At 37.2% G+C, this 24586-nt stretch overlaps 2 protein-coding genes across 2 annotated transcripts; both read right to left on the bottom strand.

The window, feature by feature from the left end:
- Positions 1-22186: 22186 nt before the first annotated feature.
- LOC145280108 (uncharacterized) lies at positions 22187-22813 on the bottom strand. Its single transcript, XM_080131858.1, has one exon. The coding sequence runs from the start codon at positions 22811-22813 to the stop codon at positions 22187-22189; it is 627 nt and encodes a 208-aa protein (XP_079987984.1).
- A 185-nt stretch (positions 22814-22998) lies between these two features.
- LOC145280115 (uncharacterized) lies at positions 22999-23652 on the bottom strand. The gene has a single exon (XM_080131871.1). The coding sequence runs from the start codon at positions 23650-23652 to the stop codon at positions 22999-23001; it is 654 nt and encodes a 217-aa protein (XP_079987997.1).
- Between the last annotated feature and the right edge of the window lie 934 nt (positions 23653-24586).

Raw genomic sequence — 24586 nt, forward strand, 5'->3', positions numbered from 1 at the left:
GAGAGACAAGAGAAATGGAAATTAGAGAGGGAGAAAAGGAAAGGAGAAGACAAAGTGGGAAACAAAAAAAAGATTTGAGAGGAAGAGAGATGGATGGAGGGGGAAAGAAAGAAGGGAAAGAGAAGAGAAAGAGTGATGGAAGAAGAAGAATACACGGAGAAAGGAAAGAGGGATATATATATATATATATATATATAGAGAGAGAGAGAGAGAGAGAGAGAAAGAGAGAGAGAGAGAGAAAGTAGGATTGCATATAAGAAAAACTCGCACACACCTTCGAATATTTCCTTTTCTTTGTAGCCAGACAATGACAAACCGACCTTTGCCGCTATCTAGTCTAACATTTCTGTAATTCCAGCAGTTTCATTAAATATACAGCCGTTACTTGCGAGGGAAAATAATTTAGAGTTCTAGCGAGGGCACACATACCAGGTTCCTTCAGCAACTTATCATGACTTTTTTGTACAGGTATTAAAATTGTCGTAAACTCCTGACAATTCAGTATGTTATTGCGACACGTCTTATGAGATGACTGACTCACATTTATGATCCGAGGTTCAAATGAACAGCTACCACAGGAATTGAAATACACCTTAATAAAGTCTGATTGTCACAGCTGGTTGACTAGCCACCCTCCTCAATAGAAAACACAGAGAGGAAAAATCTGTATTCGCCAATAATTTGATTATGCACCAGGTAGTAATTGATTACAAGTGTCGCGAATTTTCAAATAACCACAAAAATCAATTGAAAAGAACTCCTTCAAATATGGAAATTGGTCCCCTAATTTATATCATTGAATGCAATCCATGAGTCCACATATCATTTCAAATCGCAGATAGCAAAACAGAAAATGTTGAAAGTTGAAAGGGTGCGAAAATTATTTTATTTACAGAGGAAAATAGCACCTTGTTTATCAAATACAAATGTTTTTTTATCTAATCAATATAGCTATTTAATGTGACCAATTACATGTAACTATATTAAAATATTGGAAGAAGAATGTGTTAGAAAGCTTCTATATGTAAAGTATTTGTTTTACTTAACTTCGCCTCAAACAAAACATATGGCCAATTATAGGTTTCTGCATTTGAAAGCAAGATTTATAATAAACCTCCTCAGTAGAGAGGAGTTCAGTATATTTATTCATTCTTCATGTTGGTAAAGAGCGAGTAAGAAAAGGTATTTTAAAGGTGAGCGGCCTGAGAAAAAAGTTATTTTTAAGAAAGTTTTTCTACGTCTAAAGACTTTGACAATATGCAGTTAACTGGGCTGGTAAACAACAAAACAAAATAAACCAAATACAATAAGCAAAGGTTTAGCTAGAATTCGTTATCGTCAACTTTCTCTCTCAACTCCCAGCACGTGTTCTCTCAACTGCCTCTGCCAACAGGCATTTTATTAGAAAACTGACCCCATTCGATTTGTATACGTGTGCAGTGGAAGATAAGATCTCGTGAGATTCCACGAGACTACACTTTATAAATACATTGCCGCCATCTTTAATGTCTCTTTTTCTCAGATCCCATTCGAAGGTAAATTGTATGACCCCACGATACACACACACGCCGGCGCTTTCCTTTGATTATTACATTCAACTCTACATACTAGAGAAGATATATTTTACTGCTAGATTAGTTGGTCTTTGGTGTTTCCATTAGACTTATAAAAGCATACTAAACACATTCCATGGAAGCTGTTGTCAAACAAGCAAACTGGATCAATTTCAATTGCTATTATTGTTCCATTGTTTTAGCATTGGAATAATGTATATCGCTGCACTATATTTAAAAAATATATAGTCACTCTCAAAGAACTAGTAATATGAAAATAATATTTAATTACAACTATAAAATCCAAATGGTCAAGGAAAATGATTCATGTTTAACTCGAAAAATATAAAATTGTTCATGACCAAATATGTCATATGTATTACGTTTTCAAACGCAGATTTTGAATTACAAACCTCCAACTATCGTGCAAACTTAATATAAAAAGTGAGAATATATTTCCGGCTATTTTAGAATAAGTATTTTTTATTCCGAAAATATTTGAGAGAAATTTTAAATTATGCATTAAAACAGCTCATAAATCTCAATTATTTTTATATAAGAATTGTCTCCCTTGAAACGATATTTTAACTTTTTTCTGTATACCTTACAAAAATGCACAATCAAGTAAACACGAGGAAAACAAATAAAATGCCTTTTCTGTATCCCTGACAACACCAGATATCCACAGTTATTAAAATGTATAATTTATTGAATAATTGCTGAATATTTCTTTAAAACTTTATAATTTTCTGAAATTTGGTGAATTCCCGAAACTCTCGTATATTGGACTTGGGGAGTGGTAACGACGAATGTGATGGCGAACCCCTAGCAACTGCTTACTTACACAAGAAATATATTTATGGTTGCGATTTATTTAGCAATATATTTTTCGTATAGCGTGTCAGTTATATTTATGAGAAATAATATCTCACGAGACTTGCTGCCCAAGAAAGAGCGCTCCTGCTTGCATTAGATCAATTATTAAATACCGCAAAGAAAGTGTCACGGAATGATGATTTATTGCTGCAAGCAGTGCGGATATGATATATGGGATTCTGGAAGTGATGAATGATAAATGCTACGTACAGGCCTGTCGAAAAAAAAAACTAAATATGAGTAGAATAGTTCGTTTGTTTTGTCTTCCATTTCTAAACGAGAACTTTAAATTTAATTAAGTTACCTTTAAAGATACTTATCAAAATTTGATTCTAACTAGCTATTCTTTTAGTCATTATTATTGTATGATGCTATTGGCAGTATAATACTTTGTATAGCTACATTGAATTTATAATTAGTTCCGCTCGAAAAAACTTACAATCTGAAAGCATTTTTCCATTCCGAACGTAAAATCAACATCGGAAAAAGCATATTCATTCTTCAAGCTAACGCAAAAAAAAAAGAATAAATAAAACGAATTGTATACTCTATCTGATGAACCTTTCTACATGATTGGGAGCATAAATTTCACACAGGAGTGGTTGTGTCATTGTGGCAACACAATTGTGGACTAGCATACTACACTGAATTCCTATTTATAATGCCTCCCCACGGGACAGAGTTAGAATCAGGGCCGTTTTCTAACGTGAAGAAAAGGAACAAAAATTAAAAATTGTCTCAGTCATGAAGGACGTCTTCTCCACTGAAAGAGGACAAGAAATTGAGTGGAGCATCTGAAGAACAGATGGTATTTATTTGCTCCCCCACCGAGCAAATTAGGCACAAGGCCGATTTTTAATGTGAGGAGTGAAGGGAGGGGGAAAGGAAAAAGGGGACCAGCTCCCGAGAGGTGGGAAATGGGAGCTGGTTAATGGTCAGGCATGTGGGGTTGCCCCCACATCTGGTCTTTGCTAGTCATAGCTAGTCATAGCTAGTCATAGCTTGCAGCATCTGAAGAACAGATACTACACTTTGATGTTGACCCAACAACACTGCGCTTTTTTTAAGGAGATTAAGACGTTCTCCCACATACAGTACACTGTATTAAATCCAGCAAAGTTTTTTTTCATTGTAATCTATTATAGTATAAAACCAATGTGTAGCCTCTGTAGGTTCTATGTGATGTTCTGGATGATGACCATACAGATGGCAGATTGAGTTTAGAATGAAAGCAATGTATCTCAGAAAAACGACTGTGTTAAATCCAATCCTGCAAAACGGATCTTGTTGGTCCCATACAGTAATATTTTAGTGAGAGTGTCAGAAATAAAACATTCCTTTCCAATTCATCAAAAGCCATTTCGAAACTAATAAGACACATAAAACTCTCATGAGAATTGTCTGTGCGCAATCAGTTAAAAGTGAAGATAGCGAACCCTAATATATAATATTGGAACTAATTTAAGATGTATTTCATATTTCCCGATATATCTTACCCACACAAAATAAATACGAAAATATTCATCAGTTTAGGAATTGAGTCAAGTTTAATAATTTTCCCGCAACAAAAAGCAATTAACTAACCATCTCTTACTAAATTTCTATCTATCACTCTCACTCAATTTAATTTTGCAGTTTAACCATCCTCTCTTATTTCTGTACAATAACTATGACTCTCGTTTCTGCCGTTCTCTTTTTTTTTTACACAGTGATCACCACTTATCAAGGTCCGGAAGCCACTCAGGGATAAGTGTTATTGCAAGTACATTACGTTAGTGTGGAGATTTGATGAAGTGTTTACTTAAGGGGGCGGTTCATTAGAAATTTGTTAACATTGGACTTGAAGACATCAAAGTTGTAGTCCGGAGGGAAGCAGGCAGACGGAACAGAGTTTCACAGGCGTGCAGTTCTAAGAAAGAAGCTTTGTTCATGGAATCCGCGTTTTGATTTAGGCACAGATATAGAGTGGGGGAAAATTTTCACAGTGGATTCAGCTAGACGGGTGTTTTTCGTGAAAGATTGGCGAGGGGGACCAGGGATTGGAGTTCAGACGAGCACCTGCCATGAAAATAACGATAAAACAAGGATAGGCTCGCAACGTCTCTTCTGTGGGAGAGGGGTTGCAGGGTAGAGAAAAGGGCATCCCCCACTAAGCCACGAAGTCTATTTTGTATTCTGTCAAGGCAGGATAGGCTGTTTTTGGCAGCTCCTGCCCAGATATGGCAACAGTATTCCATCCTTGGACGTACTTGGCTTTTATATAGATAGAGAATTGCATCAGTAGTGAGATATCTTCTGGAGCGGTAGAAGGATCCCACCATCTTTCCAGCGACCTTGGCAACAGACTTGATGTACGTGTTCCATTTCAGATCAGGAGTAAAGGTCAAACCCAGAAGCTTGTCAAAACATGGGGCTTCTCCTAGACGAGAGCCATCCATTTCAATTGATGCCAGATGGGGATCAGAGCGTTGATGATGTAAGGATAGGAGTTTGGTTTTGGATGCATTAAAGGTAATCAGCCACATCTTCCCCCACTGAACCACGCGCTCGAGATCAGAGGAGAGAGAATCAAAGAGAACTTTGTCATTTACAGCCTTTGATGTGTTGCCGTAGATGATCGTATCATCAGCATAGATGTCAACGAATGATTTAAGTATGTGTTTAGGGAGGTCATTGAAGAAAGAAGAGAGTTGAGCCCAGGATTGACCCCTGAGGCACTCCAGCATTTATATTGCAGGCCTCCGATTTTTGTCCATCTACCACTACTCTTATGAGCCTATCGGAGAGAAATGATTTAATGATTGAGAAAAGATTTTCAGTTATACCATAGCTGGAAATCTTGTGAAGTAGACCCTTATGCCATACCTTGTCGAAGGCCTTTGATATGTCAAGAGCAATTGCCCTAGAAAGGAAGCCTTTGTCAAGAGATTCACTAATCCTGTGGGATATAACCGTCAGCACATCTGCGGTAGATCTTGCAGAGCGGAAACCATATTGTGTGTCACTAAGAAGGTTATTCCTGCTGAGGTGGTTGACTATTTCTCTATTTAATATGTATTCCAGCAACTTACTCATAACACACAGGGGACATTGGTCTGTACTGAGGGAGATGACTTATCACCTGAATTCTTAAATACAGGGCAAACTGATGAGGTCTTCCAGGGAGTCGGAAAGCACTTCTCTCGTTTCGTTAGTATGGGAGGAAGTTCTGGTTGAAGCTTTTTTAACACTATAATTGGGATGCCATCAGGGCCAGTTGCTTTACTGGAATCTAGGTTTTTTATTAGCTTGTCGACCTCATGCACGGATATTTGTATGTTACCTAGCTTGTTCTGTGTTATAGGAGGAAATATGGGGAGTTGATGGCCTTCGTCGCATAGGGTAGAATTTGCTGCAAAGTTCTTTGCAAATAGTTTGGCCTTGTCTGACGCTGACGAGATGACCTCTGGTCCATTGATAATGGTTGGGATAGAACGCACACTTCTGTTCAGGATCCTATTTGTTATTTGCCAAAACTGGTGGGATGCAAGCCGCTGATCAGCTACTTTGGATTTAACAGACTGGGCATATAGCTCTCTTGCATTTTTTATTACTCTTTTACAGTGGTTGCTGGCAGACCTGAAAGCAGCTATCTCTTTTTAAACAGTTGAAGTTAATAAAAAAAGGTTTAGAGAAAAAAGTTAATATCCTATTATTACAAAGAGAATACTACATATATTAAGGTCCTGGATATGACCTTAAACTATATCCGATGGTGAGGCCCCAGATTGCGGGCGTTGGAGAGTATTGAGCTACCCTTCGATTTCCATTGCTCCCAGGTCCACTCTAACCCGGAGTGGTAGTACGTGTTAGGGTCCCGACTATGGGTTAAATAGAAACGAACTTGAAAAAAACAAAAAACAAATATATTCTATTAAAAAAAAAGTTTTCTTCAAAATCACCGGATTCGGCATTAAATAACCTGAAAACGGTTGATATGCCGTAAAACAAAAACAAGCAACCAACATATATTAATTCTAATTATCCAATATTTGGATGATGGAAGATAGACAGAGATAAAGAGCGTCGAGAAAGTGACCGACTTAGGATTTAAGTATTTAATTTTATTATATTTTATTGGCTTTCCAAACTTACTTTTATCAAATTCAAACAATACAAATTCAACACGGACAAAACTCGTCACATTGTTCTAGCATAGGGACACCGAGTTAGGTTGGTTGCTATTTTGGTTTGGTTGCAGCGATTTTAGGCTTTTCTTTAAGTCAAGATTTTGTATTTTAGATTTAAAATATGAAAAAAACATTCCATGCCGAGTTATAATAAATGTCCTTGCATCTAGTAATGTTAATGTTGTGCAGGATGGAGCACTTATACCACATATTGTGAGCTGCTGATCAAAGCAGCTTTTCCTAACTTGACAAAATACAAATTAATTTCGAAATTAAGTAGACGATGCCCTGTCCTCAAGGCTGCCCACTAGTTTTTCATAGCGGATGCGTTGCTAGTCTATCTTTCTTTTATCTCTGTTTTCATAGGTGCGTGACTAATTTTCTATCTATATCCGATTCCCCGTGAAACATTCACAGCAAACTCATCTAATTAAAACCACCGATAATTATTTCCTTTTCTCTTGATTTCTACATGAACCTTAACTGAATTTCCATGAGCGAAGTTTGTTTCCTAAAATTGCTCATCTCTGTAACCCAATACCGACAGCTGCTTCCGCTGAGTATACCCCGAGCTCCCTCAGGCACTTGTGGAAATGCAGTTCCGGACCAGTATAAAGGCGATGATTGAGTCTAAAGGCGGCTACATTGAATGCATGTAAGCTCTACTACATAATCAAGTTACCTGAATCAATGTATTCAATGAAAGCTTTGGAATAAAGCTGTATTGTTTTCTAAAGGGCGACAGATTCATCGCTCTACTTTGTACATGGTAAAACGATTAATGGCAATAATTATGCAAGCTTCGGTGATTTTCCCCATTAACACAGAAAATTTCTAATGGTTTTACACAACGCTAAAAAACATTTACAGTAAATATATAAGTAAACTGTTTGTCTGTTTCTGTACATAGAGTGACTATCAGAGAAATCAAGCTTATCACACATTATTGCACAGAGAATATTGCTGTTGTTTTAAGAAACAGTAGAATGTTACATAGATAAGTATATGTATAGAATATTGCTTCGAAAGGTAAAAACATGCATTGGTTTTGATAGGATTCTCAGTGCTATTACTCAACTAAGTATCGTGCTGTTACTCGTATCTCCGTCATTCGTAAAGTTTATGAAAGCTTGGTCAAGGACAGGCTTGTTTATTTTCTGAGAAGTGTTTATATTTATACTTATATTTTGCAGAAATACACATTCACAGCATTTTTTAAAACAAAATCAAAAATAATAAAGTTCACCTTTTTCACTTTGTATGACGCCTGAATCGTTTTGGGATAGAGATAGGTCGGTGGTCGTTCAATTTCCTCAAAAACTTCGAAACTTTCAAAAAATTTCGTATGAATGCATATCTAATAAACTAACTAAAACTTTAGAAGAATACCCCCAGTCTGTAGTGAAACAAGTCTGAAACTGAATCGTAAAGTTTAATGCCGCCAAGACTTAGCGTATTCCTTTTAATAATTACAAGACACCTTCTCAATCACTTATTGCCATGGTTAATGATACACTACCTGAAAGTACTTCACTCAAGCTCCTATACTTAACATTCATAAGCAACATGAATTGGAACAAATACATTGAACTAATTATCAAGGCTACTGCGAGGAAAGTTTGCTCTCTCTACCGTTCCAGAATGTTACACACCTGAGAGTATCCTGTATCACTACAAAACCACTATTTGACCATGTATGGAGTGGTGTTGTCGGATCTGAACCGGTGCATCTGCCACTAGTCGCTCGCTCATAGATAAGGTTAAAAAGAGTCACAAACCTAATAGGTCCCGCACTGTCGACCAAACTCTACCCTCTGTCTCATCGTCGACATGTGTCAGTTATGTGTCTGTTTTACAAGTACTTTAATGGTAAGTGCTCGGACGATCAGAAAACATTAGTACCCCCTCAAAGTAAATATCCTTGACAAACCAGACAAGCAGCAAAATCCCACCTCTAAACTGTAGAGATCTCTAGATGTCGTAAAGCCTTTTACTCGGATTTTTCTCTCGAACTGCTAGTCTTCGAAATTCACTCTTTGCTTCCTTGACTGTACTGACACACAGAAGTTCAAATGTAATGTGAGCAGACATCTCACTCTCGAACTCTGTACATAGTATAACCTGAAATTTAGTCTCAAATAGTAACTCTTTATGACAAAGAGGCACTATGCTTTTCTTGGTGTGAAATAACTATAATATATTAAATGATATGTCGATGTAATTTAAAATACGTTTCTTAAAAATAGGCCTTGCGTATAACCTTAATAGACATTGAGTAGCAAAGCTTACAATTAATATATGCGTCATCAAGTGTCCACTCAACCTGAAGTGTGGCCCTGTCGGTGGGGCATTAGAATACGCCGACTGCCCCCCCTGCAGATGGTAAAAGTCCCTCAATGGGGGTCCTGGATATGACCTTAAACTATATCCAGTGGTGAGGCCCCAGCTTGTGGGCTTTGGGGAGTGTGGAGCCACCCTTTAATTACCATTGCTCCCAGGTCCACTATGACCCGGAGTGGTAGTACCTGTTAGGGTCCCAACTATGGGTTAAATAGAAACCGACGTGAAAACAACAAATATATTCTATTAAAAAAAATTTTCTTCAAAATCTTTGGATTCGGCATTAAATAACTTGAAAAGGGTTGATATACCGTAAAACAAAAACAACCAACTAACCAACCTGAAGTGGTCGTACCTATCATAATTTTATCTGTGTTTTGGATTGACTCGCCATTTAACAAGGCCCACGAGCAATCTGGGATGAATCGTAAAAAGAGATTGTCTATTAGTCGATGATCGTCACTACAAGATTGTAGAATTGGTCGAATATTATTTCTGGGAAATTTTCTAAGAAAACTATTCATCAAGTATTACGGATTATTGTTATAAATGTATAAGAAATCTATATCGTAAAAAAAGGAATTAATGGAGAAAAAAGATTTTCTTTTTTTCAAAAGAATGCATACTTCAGTGGTCATAGCAGTAAATATTTTTAATGGTTTCTTATAGGAATTGAACAACAATCGTACCACGTAGCAAAACGTTTACCTAAAAAGCAGGCATTTGGCAAAGAATATTTACTCACTTTTTGTTTCGATTTTGTTTGATAGTGATTTTCTTGGAAATTTGCACAGATGAAGAAGTATATGAAACACCCCCCTCCACACACATATATATATATATATATATATATATATATATATATATATAGATAGATAGATAGATAGATAGAAGATGGAAAAAGAGGATGCGAAGGTAAGATGCAAATATAGACACTTTGATAGAGAAAGACAAAGGGATACAGAAAAAGTTAGACAAAGAAATGGATGAAATAAAAGGGAGACGTTAAAAGCCTAAAGTATATTTTCTTACTTTTTGTTCAACTATTTACTTGATTTGCTAGAGTGTTTCTTAGAAATTTGTGAGACAGAAAGACATACGGTGATGTCTCTCTTTCTTTTTCTGAACTCTCTCTTTATATATATATATATATATATATATATATATATATATATATATATATATATATATACTAGACTACCCGTGACCCCTTGGGTCAGTATATTATATTAGCTATAGAATTCATGTATGAGCATGACACGTGACGTAAAGAAAATAGTTTTTTTTTGACATAACAGAAACATTTCTATGAAAGTCTATTAAAATGAAAAATCACGGACGGATCACTCAAACATGAAAAAAATCCTCCCTATTCGTGTAAAGTTACCTATTTTTCCGAATAATCGCTCAAAAATCGAAAATTAAACATAATTTTCCTACCAATCGAATGCCGACGAAAGTCATTTAGCAGCAAAAACACACATGAACCTACCGATGAGAAATATAAGAATGAAAAACCCATATTGGAATCCTTCAACCAAGTTATAGAAATTTAAATCTAAAAAAATAATTAATAAAACCTGAAGCAAAAAACGAAAACCTAAATAAATAAAATAAAATAAAGCTAATATTGAAACAGATTAGTAAATGTGTCAACAAATTCACCGTTCTCACACAACTATTTTGTATCTAGAAATGTAAACAAAAAATAAAAAAGAAGGAAGGAGAAGGGACGGATAGAGAGCAGTAGTAGTAATAGCAGTAGTAGTCTGGTTTTACTACAATTGTTCTTATGTTTGTCAACAGATTAAAGTTGTTTAGTTATAAGAAAATAGTTGCAAAACACCCCCTTTTCTCATGTTAAAAAATAATTTCAAAATAATAACGTTAATATTTCAGTGCGCAGGTCAAAATCTGCAAAAGAAGCGATGTGTGTTTATTTGTTTACGTTGTTATGGGGTAATGTTTATGCGCGCATGCGCAACCGGATGTCGTAAACCGGAAAGTGGGTTACATCACTCGTTACAAGGTTGAGTTTTATAATAATATATATATATGTATATATATATGTAGAGATACAAAAATTGAAAGATATATATATATATATATATATATAAAGAGAGAGAGAGCGAGAGAGAGACTGAGAGAGAGAGAAAGGAGAAAGAGAGAGAGGATAGCAAGATAGAAACAGAAACAGACATAGATATAACTATATACATACAGAAAACGAGCAAAAGGAAAGGGAAGAAGAGAAAGAGAGAGAAAGACATTAAAGTCCGTAAATAACAGTGTTTAGTCTATCTCTCTCTTTCTCTGTATATATATATATATATATATATATATATATATATAGAGAGAGAGAGAGAGAGAGAGAGAGAGAGAGAAAGAGATAGAGAGAAAGAGAAAAGAGAGAAAAAGATAGAAAGAGAAGTAAGAGAGCTAGAGGTAGAAAGTAAAGTAGATTAATATAGAAATATATATACGTAAACATTGATAGATGAATGAATATATAAATACGCAGATAAAAATATAAATCAAGAAATCGAGAATGAGAAAGATGGGAAGAGAGAGAGAGAGAGAGAGAGAGAGAGAGAGAGAGAGAGAGAGAGAGAGAGAGAGAGACAATAAGACGGCAAAAGCCGTAAGTGAAAATGCCAGAAAGGAAGTAGTCATGTCTTCAGAGATTCTTTCTGGAAGCGAATCTGCCGGCTCTGGTGGACTGGATCAGGTAAATAATGGCGGATGGCAAACATGTTGAGGCGAAAGCTGTGTTCGGATCTGACATTTTATTTACAAAAGAAACAGTCGACTGGACAATCGATAGATTCATTTGAGTTATTGACTGACTGTCATGGACACAAGCTTCATCTGACCGACAGTTTTATCTGGTTCCCTCGTTTCTATTCACGAGCGGACACGAAAGGAACAAAACGACACCAAAAAAGAAGTTGAGAAACGAGTATGCGTCACATGTTTTGTGTATGTGCATATATATTTAACGTTCCTGTTTTGTTTCAATTTCTCATCAGTTTGTTCATGCTAGGGATGGATCATTCTACCGGATGCCAGACATTCACCCATATATTCCAACCGAGAGATCTTTTCAGTATTCTAACTGGCATTTTAAGTGCAATTGTTTAAATCTCACTTGCACTTAGTTTACCGGGTATATTTGCCAAATAGTTTTTGAAATTCATTTTCATGAGTTCAGTTGCTCCTATAATTACTTAAATGATTAGGTTTATGTGGAAGTGTGCCTGTGTAATGCGCACATACAATGAAGCATTAATGTTAATGTAGGTATGTATTATCGGCTGTGCATGTTTCTGTGAATTTGTATGTACGATTTAACAGTGGCCTTTTTGCCGTCGGGATTGTAGTATAGTTACGTCTACTATTAGGAGGTCCACCATTCTTAGAATTCAACTTATTTCTAAAGAGGAATTATTTTATTAGTAATCACCTGAGGTGCTTCTACTACGGAATACTGACAGGGCTACTAATGCATCTTTGCAGGATAGAGTACGCTTGTACTACTGCGTTGGTTTCTCAAACACACACTGACTTTGTGTCTAGTGTGTCATGATGAAAATAATGTTAACTTCTACTTTATAAAGCATTAGTCCGTTGTCAGATTGACGTAACATATATTGTCAGTTGGACATAACGTGTTATATGCGCTATTTGCCATTATCAAGACAGTATTTCTGCATTCACTCACATATACGCATATTTTCACTGTTGTTTCACTTTAATGCAGCTTTTTTTTGTTCGGTGGCGATAAGCAATTTTTAAACCGATCAAGACTTAGCTAGATGACCATTTGGGGATAAGAAGTGTTGGAAGTTCAAAAAGTGGTTTCTGTAACACCACTGTCTTGAATTCTCAAGTAGCACATACTAGAATAAGCAATGGCAGTATGTTACCAAATCTGGCGCAAAAATGTAGGCTTACTATACTGGGGTTCAAAACTCACAACTTCCATTATCGTTATCTTTACTAAGCCACCATTCGTCCGTGCATGGACCAATGTTGTCACATCCGTCCTGTGCACTAACGACTAGCTTCTCCATCTTCGCCGCAGTTGATCTCTGTTAGCTAATAGTCTTTCTTGTATGTGGCACGGTTTATCAGATGGCAGGGTCTTCGCCTCGCATATAAGATAATCATGTTTCGAATCCTGAGTACGTATGTCTCAAATAATAAGTCTAAATGAAAGTTAAAATCAAATCGTAGACATCTGTTTTGTTGGTTTTCATTACTAATGTGAGCTGCGACGTTTTTTAAATATGGAAATAATTATACCATCTCACATTATGAAAATTCTTATATATATATATATATATATATATATATATATATATATATATATATATATATATATATATATATATATATATATTCTAGTAAGCTTCCCGGCGTTGGCTAATCCTAAAGTACGCTTAAATATGATATTTTAATTCATGCAGATTTCAGTATTTGTTATTATAGAATATATATTCTGTTCAATATTATATTGTACAAAATATATAATAGTGGTTTCAAAAATTATATATATATATAAAATGTAGAATGATAAATTTGTCGCCCTAAAGAAAACAACACCGCAACTTTATTTTAAAACTTATATTGAAAAAGTAAATTCAAGTAATTTGATTATGAAGTAGAGCTATCATCTATTCAAAGTAACCGCCTTCAGCCTCAGTCAAAGCCTCAATATGGGTCCAGAACTGTGAGCATGCCTTTTCTACAAGTGCCGGCGAAAGCTCGGCAAATACTTGGCGGAGGGCGGCGATCAAGCTGGCATTAGTATTGTGGGAGGTCATGTTGGTTATGTTCTCGACATATGACCATACCAATAGTCTAACGGGTTCATGTCGGGGGAGAAGTTGTGGCAGTGAGAAAAGAGTACAAAATCGTAGCACTCCTTCTAAAGCCAAGCCTGGCTCTGTTTGTGGACCGGCGACTGACACACCCAGGTTCAGCGGGCACCCGATTACACCAGGGAAACACCACACTCTTCAAAACAGGTATACTTTGGTACTGACTTTTAAGCCGACTTCGAAGATGTGATGTAGCATGATGTGTTCCTCACTTGAAACCACACGAAAGACCATAACCGTCGGTCGTCAGATGCGTTGATCTGTGCCCTCAAGCGTTGAACCGTCCGGGTTTGTATTTAGAGAGTACTGACAATAGGCGTGTTTTCAGGAGCACCCCGATCTCGCTTGTTGAACATTGTGTCACTTCGAGACATGAGAGAAGGCCACTATCGGTCTTATGATTTGTATATACATGGCCAATTAGTAGAGAGACTGCGACAAAAAAAGTAAACTGGTTGTAATCCAATGGAAGTGGAATCATTTCATCTTTTCTAGGGCAACAATTTTATCGTTCCACCTCATATATATATATATATATATATATATATATATATATATATATATATATATATATATTTCCTTGGATTTTACTTGTGCAAATGAAAATTCAATTAACTTTCTTGAAGTTATATATTTGGATTTTAACGTCACTGGATCATTTATCTTCTACCAGACTATCCATTCACGTGTAATCACCCTTTTCTTCACCATATTCCCTCTGCTTCACTTTTTGTTATCAAGTAAGATCTTTGACTTACTTGTTGTTTCATCAAATACTTTTGCATGCAAAATCCGATCCCGCATTTTGCTGATTTCTACGCTCTGATGAAAAGGAAAGTATTTCTTCGAAACTCCGCGGATTAAGGACTATCCACTTATCTAGTTTTTCCTTTTCAGATTAAATTTGATTTTTAACTCATTTCAAAGTGCTTTTTAACATGTTTTATTAACTGTTTGCTCGTATTATAAGCTCTATCTACTATTTGGTTTTATCGAGCTTTTACATCTGGCTGAGATAACCTTATAAATATTAATTCTTTAATATTTATAATATACTTTAATTTTACTATCTTGGATCATTTTGGTAAATTTAATTATATATATATATATATATATATATATATATATATTTATATATATATATATATCCGCAGCCAAACAACGTCGCAGCCCAGAAGAGCCAGTGCAGCCAATGAACCGAAAGTCCAGGGCTCGAGTTTCGCCCTCATTTGGACTCTTGTGGGCTGCGACGTTGTTTGACTGTGGGAATATATATATAATCTATTAAATGCTGATATATATATATATATATATATATATATATATATATATATATATATATATATATATATATATATATATATAACTTGGGTGTGATCAGTTAGAATCGAAACCAACACATGTAGCTGTCCAAACATTTTTAATACCACCTGATTTAACCGATGCACACATTTAAACTTTAAAAACAACGTTGTTAAAGATATATATGTATATTTGCGCATGTGTAGAAATAACACGATTAGTCAACTTATACATCCCAAACCCTAATTTTTTTTCTTTTAATTTCGATTTCTTAGCTGCTTTGTTGCTTGAAAAAGAACAAATGGAATTTGTTCCTCAGGTTTAAAATCCTAATATAAGATTCAATCTGAAGACCAAAAATTGACGGATAAGTTTGGTAAAGACCATCGCTTAAAGAGACAGACAATGTTGCTTATAAACAGGATGCCCCAAATTAATTTAATAAAAAAGAATAAGTAATGTATTCTCAGAATCTAAACTGCAATTCTTTAATAGTCTTCTAAATACTAATTACTCGAAGTCGCCCCCAAAACCTGCATTTAAACCTGAAGCAGACAACTCCCATGGTTTTCTTAAATGTCATCTGCACAATCAATTCGTCCTTTTTATTGCAATTGGTGACTTCCGTAATTCCCGTCGAACATAGCAGTCTATGAAGTTCGAATCAGTTTAGTTGGACTGGTTAAATCTTGGATATTTTCCAACAACTACATTTGAAATTTAGCACGGGTGTAGGACGAAGCTGAGTGAGGCTTTCACTTATAAGATTCCAGCAACTTCGACCCATCTCCAACTCAATATCGTCATTAGAATTTACTTTAATTCTCTTTGTTAATAATTTCTGTATGCTGCTCAATAATTACCAAAACAAAAATAAGATAAAAGTTAATTATGGTAAACTAAATAGATGAAACCAATAATAGTCCAAACTTATATTAAAGGAATCAAGCAGCTGCTCTATCATAAGATTGTAGTTCCATGTCGCGCATAGAAAGGGACTTTGCACTCATCTCTGGTGGCCATTCCTGATGAATGAGAAGGCTGATGGTCTACTTGTGGTGCATTGTGGAAGCTATGCACATACGATTTGTCTAGCACCTCTCACCCTAAGGTGAAACTACGAAATGAAATGAAATTACCGCTCAATCCAAAATAACGATCAAACCAGACACACACTCGAACAACAATTCGCCCTGGAGGCTTTCATTTACAAATATCCGTAAACTTAGTACTAACTTAGATGATGTAGAATCATTTCTTCTAGCTAACTAACTTGCAATCCCCCATCCCTTTAACATCTTTAATATGTCTTGTTATCTTCCACTTTGTCGTAAGGACATTGTGATCGGACTTTGAGTCTATATTCGTAACACTCTCCCTACTAAGGAATCTAAATTAGAATCAAAGGACTAAGCCTTCATGTGCTTTAAACTGACTTTACAACATAGCGTTAGCTTCCTGTATTATCTTTATTGCTCTCCCTCGACACAAGACTGTACTCTAATAAACCATGTCTCTGAAAGCATAGCTGTAGCACAATCCCTTGACACTAGCGCCCAAATACACGGATTTCGTGACTTAAACACCCACCACAGTTATTGCTTGGTTTCTTTAACAATGCAGACACAGTTGGTAGCATCATCCATAACTTTTCTATATCACATTCCTTGACACAGACAGTAGCATTAGCAACCTGAAGATTGTGTAAAAAATGCTCATTGCCCACTCTTTAATGCTGATCATGCAGTGATAATGATAGACATCACTCTAAACACTCGATCCCAAATTGAAGGGCCATTGCACAAAACAACAAGGTACTACAATAAGGCTGACTGAGATGCCATAAGTAAACACAGAAGAGATAAACGTAAATACCATTGATAAACTCGACAAGCATCAATGTTCCAGCCCTACACAGTAGAGATACTTAGATGTAAGAAAGCCTTCTACTCGAATAGTTTCTTCCCATGAACTGCTAGACTTTTGAACTCCCTTTCGGGATTCTGCTTTCCTAACTGTACTGACATGCAGAAGTTCAAGTGTAATGTGAATAGGCATCTTGCTGTTACACTCTCTTCATAGTATCTCTTTCAATATATATGTCCGATAGTAACCCCCTACCTCAAAGTGGCAATGTGTCTTTGTTTGAGGTGAATATGTAATAAAAAATATGGGAAAATAAAGCTCTTCTGACTTGACTAATTGCAAAATTAGCTTTGCAATCTAGTAGAAGATATTTTTTCCTACTGTCTTTTTCTTACAGAAGCGACGTTCCTAGTCTTTACTCTATATTTGCTTTCATGGTGAATATTCGAATGGACTCAAATGTCTGTTATCTTCCTGTAAAACATTTGTAGCAAAAACACGTTAAGCTACAACCACTTTACAATTTTTCTTTCCTTCTTCTATACACCTGGGGCTTAATTGGACTACTATGGACAATGTCACCCAAGTAACTGCGCATCTGTTGAACGCAATACCAAGTTGTTGCTTCTCACCTGATTAAAAAATGGTCGTTTGCAAAACTAATGTTAGGAAATTCTTATTAAGCCACCGTTTAAAAAGATTAAAATTCTGCCCATATAAAAAACATCAGCATTTCTCAATATAGTTGTCATTTACCCGACATACACCGTTAACTATTTATCTTTAGAGGTGTACGACTTAGCAATGTAGCGGAAAGTGTCCTATTTTTTCTGTATAGGCTTTGACTCAGAGAAGAGACGTAGCTAGTCTTTCTGTAGTTACTTTTTGGGTGGGAGTTTAACTGAACTCAAACTTGACATCTGGTAAAATACTTGTAGCAAAATCTCATTTATCTACGACTATTATAAAATATTTATTTTTCCCACTGTACAACTGGAGTTTTACCAGAATTAGATGAACAGAGATCCGTCTGAGGAAAAGCACTTCTGTTGAACATAATACCATAGGGCTGCTTTAATTACAACATGGTCGTTTTTAAGTCCAATATTAGAAGAATTTGTTCAGCTGTACTTTTCAATATTCAAATTCGAATCGGATCAAACTATAGTCTGCAATACGCAAGGTGTTATCTAACTACCTATTTAGCGCAAATCATTTACCTTCAACCTCGAGTTGTGCTTGGACTTTGTAGAACAGTGCCTTGTAAATAAATAAAAGTATGTAAAGACTTTGGTTTCTCGACTCATGCGATGCTTATTATATCTTTACAAGTGGTTTATCTCTTACTAAATTTCTATTTATGATTTTAACGATTCATAACTGTAAATTGCTTAATTAATTTTAGCTTTAGCATAATAAGCGTGCCACTCCACGATAGTTCTTCATGTGTCGGCGTGTATATCATCAGCAATTGTTAATGGGTGCAAACACGAGTTTTCAGTTCTTGAAAGATTCGTTATTCTGCATACGGTTTCTGTTGAATAAAAAGAATCTGGACGCGTTCCTGTTTAAGTATGCACCGCGCGTCTCAACGCTTTTTTTGTTTCATTTATCGAGTGCCACTTCCAAACATGAAGCGGCCTCTTCGCCAACTTCCTGCCATTTTGTCACTCGCACTTCCGTTGAAGCGCCATCTTAAATTAGCCAATTCGACGTCACAACAATCGTGGCGTCGATCCATTTGTTCATTCCGCTAACGTCTTGCACCAGTAAAACAAATATTCTTAATCAAACGACTTCCACTTATTTAAATTTCATTTCGAAACATCGTATTTTTAAAAAAAGTTCATGCTACTATCATGAAAGTGTAATATATATATATATATATATACTAGCAAAAGTACACGTCGTTGACTGGGTCCACAAACAGCCTACAGAAAATGGACTCTGATTTATGAAAGTAAGATAGGTTATGAAAAGTATGGGTTGTAAATTTGGGGGTATAAAAACCAAAGCAAAATATGATAAAAGTAAAAATAAAATAGATAACCCCCATAATTTATTATACCATACCAGTTCACACCGAAACACTTATCACAATATTCTGTGGATCTATATTAAAAAACCTTGTTAAAGTTCGTGACATATTTCCATTCTATGGAGGTCAGGTGCGAACGAACACTCCATACTTTTATTATACCATATTTCTTCAAATTGAAACATAATTATCAAAGTATACTTACGCAGATAGATATGAAAAGTCTTTATTAAAGTTTGTGCCTATTTTCATTCTATGGAGGCCAGGCGCGAACGCAGACCCCACAATTTTATTATACCATCCCTATTTAAGTCAAAACATACTTATCAAAGTATCATTATGTACATCTATATCAAAAACACCTGTAAACGTTTTTTTTTTAATTTTTCAATTTTTTATTTCCATACTTTGTGGACCAGGCGATAACACAGACGCCACAATTTTAATGAACCACCGTTCTGCAAGGCCAAACATACCCATTTCTGTCTCTCGATACATCTTCTATCATTATATGTAATCAGTTTATTAAAATAGTCAATCATATAGGAGCCTATTCGTGACCAGACACACACACACAGACATTCAGCTTTATATATATATATATATATATATATATATATATATATATATATATATATATATATATATAACAAAAGAGATTTTTAAATTAATTTGGGTTCAAATTAAAATCGATTTATATAAGGAAAAAAAGGGGGGATTTAACAAAACGAGATTTAAACGTGAATTCGCGAGGTATATATACTTCACACTTCGGGTTATAAAATAGACGAATATTGGCTGAAGAGAGCTTAATAAGGATAACTTAAACGGGCCTTATCGGGCTTGAAACCGACGGTACCAATGATCTGTCTAAACTAACAACTTTCTGTACACAAAATATAAATACGCTCTTACATTTTGGATTTTCCTTTTAATTAAGCACTCTGCTGGAATTCTTTTTCCAAAAATAACCAATCATATATATATATATATATATATATATATATATATATATATATATATATATATGGTGAGTTTCACTTCTTGACAGAAGAAGACCATCTTTCCCTTGCTTTATTGTTGATTATTCATTCATTTTCATGTATTTTTGAAATATTCTTTTTAATTATATACACATATATACACTTATACACACATATATACATGTATATATATAAATATATATATATATATATATACATGTGGAGATGTGATCAAGATGCATCAATTCCTGTTTTCTGTGGGAGCGCAGGTGGCTCTTCAGACCAACCCTGCTCTTACACAGTCTGTTGCAAAGTTCACACTCAAGCTGAGATTGAGGGATGCTCTACTGTGGACGCTCATATGACGCTTCAGGCTTCCACCCGATTTACAGACCACAGAGCAAACATAAAATCTGTGCCCTGCAATGTTTTCCCCATCAAAGAAAGATTGATCTCCATATGAACGCTTGTGGCTAGCTAGGCCAGCTCCAGATAAAGTCATTTATCGCATAAATCACAGGTGTGGTTCTGCATGAAATCCTCCGACAGACCTGATATATCTGACAGATTTTTCTTCCGGATATCACGCTTCATTTTTGCATGCTCATATTTTTTCTTCTTAAAACTGTCAAAGCCATGATAGACCAACGAGCGCCACTTTTTACGATGATTGGAAGCACTTTCCCAACTGAACACATCAATACCAAGAGCTTTAAGATTATCTTTGATCTTATCCTTAAAGCGTTTCCTCGGTTTATGTTGTGGACGCTTTCCTTGTGTAATTTCACCATAGAACAGGCGCTTTGGCAATCTATCGTCGTTCATCCTTGTCAGATGTCCAGCCCACCTCATTTGGTTGCGTATAATCAACTTCTCGATACAAAGTACGTCAGCTCGCACGAGAACATCCATATCAGGTATGAAAGTGCTCCATCTGATGCCCAGAATGTGTCTCAGGAATATCTGATGCACTCTCTCCGTGACTTTTATGTGTCTACCATAAGTTGTCCAGACCTCAGAAGCGTAAAGCAGGGATGGTAAAATACAAGATTGATAGACACTGATCTCTGTATGAATAGTTATATCCCTGCCAGACCACACTCGCTTCTCTAAGCCACCAAAAACCTTAGTGGAACGCTGTATCGTATAGTTGACCTCAGCATCCAGGGTTCCATCTCTGGCGAGAGTACTACCCAAATACACAAATATGTCAACCACGACAAGTCTCTGGTTGTTGACAAAAATATTTGGTTCCACTTACAAACTACCGGGTGGAGGTGTGAACATGACCTTAGTCATAGTAATCCCAAAAGACGCACAGGCTCCCGAAAACAGATCCATGATACCCTGCATATCCCTCTCACCGTGGGCTACGAGATTGGCGTTATCCGCATAAAGCAATTCACGAACCAGGTGCTGAAAGGTCCTTGTAGATGCATGAAAACGACGAAGATCAAATACCCTACCTGTGGTTCTGAAACGCAAAGACACACCTAGAGAACATCCCCTAAAGGCATACGATAACATAGTTACAAAATAAATTGAAAAAAGTGTAGGTGCTAGGATATCACCCTGCTTCACACCATTGTCAACCGAGATGGGTTCCGACAGGCATCCGTTGACGTTCAGGCGAGCCTTCATATTTGTGTGTAGCTCCCTAAGTAATCGTAGAAATTGAGGTGGGCATCCCAATTTCCCTAGAATTTCCAGGTGGTGGCAATATGATGGTGGACTTCATCGTCAATAAATGATTTGGAGTCAGTGGTTCGTTTGCGAGGGGGTCATTTAGACCATCCACTGTTAGTGGTCGACAGTTGACGATGGCCATGGTCTCACAGAGGAAAGTTCTCAAAGAATCGTCGTCCAGACTAGCACCAAAATCGTTTGTAAGGGAGGAGAGTATACTTCGGACTGTGCGGCTCTGCCGTTTCCAGACGCCGCCAATATGGCTAGCTGAAGGTGTGTTTGGTTTAAATATGATGTAGTCGCATCCCAAATTTGAAAGGTGGTGTTGGAGGTGGTCATCGTTCATCTCTTCCACAGCTTTGCGTAGTTCACGGCTCGCGTCAACAAAATTAGTCCCTCTGTCCGATCGCAGCTGTCTGATCGTACCACGAATGGATACGAATCTCCGCAACACATTTATGAATGAGCTGGTGTCCAATGAGGTTGCCATTTACAGATGAATTGCCCTGGACGACATACATGTGAAGAGAACGCCGTACCTCTTCACTTCCCTACGGCCCTCCTTGACACAGAATGGCCCCAAAATATCAACACCACTGTAAGTGAACGGTGGCTCTGGTTGGATTCTGTCCGGTGGTAAGTCACTCATCTTTTGTTCCTGAGTCCCACCACGATGTTTCCGGCATATGACACATCTTGATACATGGGTATAGACCGCTGAGCTACATCCGATGATCCAAAATCCACCCTGTCTAATCTCATTTGTGGTCATACTGCGACCCTGATGATGGATTTTCCTGTGAAAGTGAGAGATGATCAACTCGGTAATGTGCCCTTTTCTGGGGAGTATGACCGGGTGTTTTTGGTCTTCACTGAAACTTCCCTTGTTTAAGCGACTTCCAACACGAAGCAGACCATTTTTATCTAGAAAAGGGTCGAGACGGTATAGTGAGGATGTGCGTTTTAAACGCCTAGGGGTCCTGTCGTTGCTGTTTGTGATTTTGCCAGTGGACTTGTTTAGATCTTGGAGCTCCTGACAAAAGGCCTCCGACTGTGTTTGTTTTAAGACTTCCACTTCAGCCCTTTGTAGATCGGTCACTGCCAGCTGGTCCCACATGGTACCCCTCTGCTTAGCGGACACACGCTCCCTTAACTTGTCTTTATATTTCAGGCAAAGGGCTATGTCTCTTCGTGCTCTTGTCCAATCCGAGAAATACTTTAAGCGCTCCACTATAGATGTCTGTTTAGTGGATTCTGTGACCACGTAAAAGGTGGTTGACTTTACTTCTGGGTCATCACTTTTTAAACCTGGTCTTCCTTCTGACATGGGACAAAGGGCACATTTGAGTCCCAGAGAAAATTCGGACCATCCAACCACATCTTCCTGTTCATCAACTTCATGGGTGTTGCTCCACGTGATGCCATATCTGCAGGGTTGTCGGCTGAACGGATATAATTCCACTGATACGGCTCTGTGTGGTCACGGATTTGCTGAATTCTGTTCGCAACAAAGATGTGAAAGTGACGAGACTCATTTCCGATGTAGCCGAGAACTACTCTAGTGTCTGTCCAAAACCACTCTATAAAGTTTGTAATGTCCAGATCTTCAAGCAGTGCCGATCTGATCCTTACTGAAACGAGAGCTGCCATGAGTTCGAGTCTGGGTATGGTGACAGGTTTGATGGGTGTAACTCTGGCCCTTGCCATGATCAAGGAACAATGCACCCTCTGATTACGGTCAATCAAACGCAAGTATGAACACTGCCCATATCCTATGGTGCTGGCATCCGAAAAATGGTGTATCTCCGTTGTCACAATCTCATCAAAATCCACAGGCCTCAGACATCGCTTGACAACAATAGTGTCCAGATTTTTTACTTCTTCCCCCCATTGTCGCCAGCGTGGTTGTAGGTCTGACTGGTTTATGCACATCTCCTGTAAAATCTGTTTTCCCATCAGGATAAAAGGTGCAACAAATCCCAAGGGGTCGTATAAGGAACTAAGGGTGGATAAGACGCCTCGTCTGGTAAGTGGTCTGTCATTTAGTGTAATCCTGAACTGAAAGGTATCCGATTCGACACACCACTAAATTCCTAAATATGTCGATATTTGTCAGTCCTCTTGCTCGAGCCTCTGGTGGTATTTCCTTTGAATTTGACAGGAACTTGTGCAGGACGAGACCATTCCTCTTACATAGGGCTGTACTTCTTTTAATCAGGCTTACAGCCTTCTCTGGAGTAGAAACCGACTTCAACCCGTCGTCCACATAAAAATCTCGAAGTCTGATTCTCCCTCCGTTGCAATCTTCCTAAGTGCAAAATTTGCCCAGCCAGGGGACGACACTGCACCAAACAAGTGTCTGGTCATACGGTATGTGGACGGTTCCTGGTTCACATCACCATTTCTCCACCACAAAACCTCAGATAATTCCGATGGCAGGCTTCCACTCGAAACTGCAAAAACATCTGCTCGATGTCACAAACAAAGCACTCCACAAAGTGAGTTGATGAAATCTGGTCCCTGCAGCAAGAGATCATTTTGGGACCATGATCTATATCGTGCGCTACCATCAAACACGACACGAAGCTTTCCTGGTTTCTTTGGATGGTAAACTCCATGATGAGGTAGGTACCATACATGGTTGGTCTGCACCATATCGTCTTCAGTTACTCGTTCGGCATGTCCCTTGTCAATCAGATCCTCCATGCATTTTATGTATTTGGCATAGGCCTGATCCCTTTGAAAGCGTCCCTTGAGGGGTCGCAAACGCTGCAAGGCCATTTCCTTGTTGTTCGGCAAACGCGGCATGGCATTCCGAAAGGGTAGAGACATCTCGTAGCGTCCTTCCCTTAACCGGGTTCTCTCCTCCAAAACCGAGAGAAATACCTAT

This window comes from Euprymna scolopes, chromosome 1, assembly GCF_053919585.1.
Source record: "Euprymna scolopes isolate OS-2025 chromosome 1, ASM5391958v1, whole genome shotgun sequence".
NCBI classification, from domain to species: Eukaryota; Metazoa; Mollusca; class Cephalopoda; order Sepiida; family Sepiolidae; genus Euprymna; species Euprymna scolopes.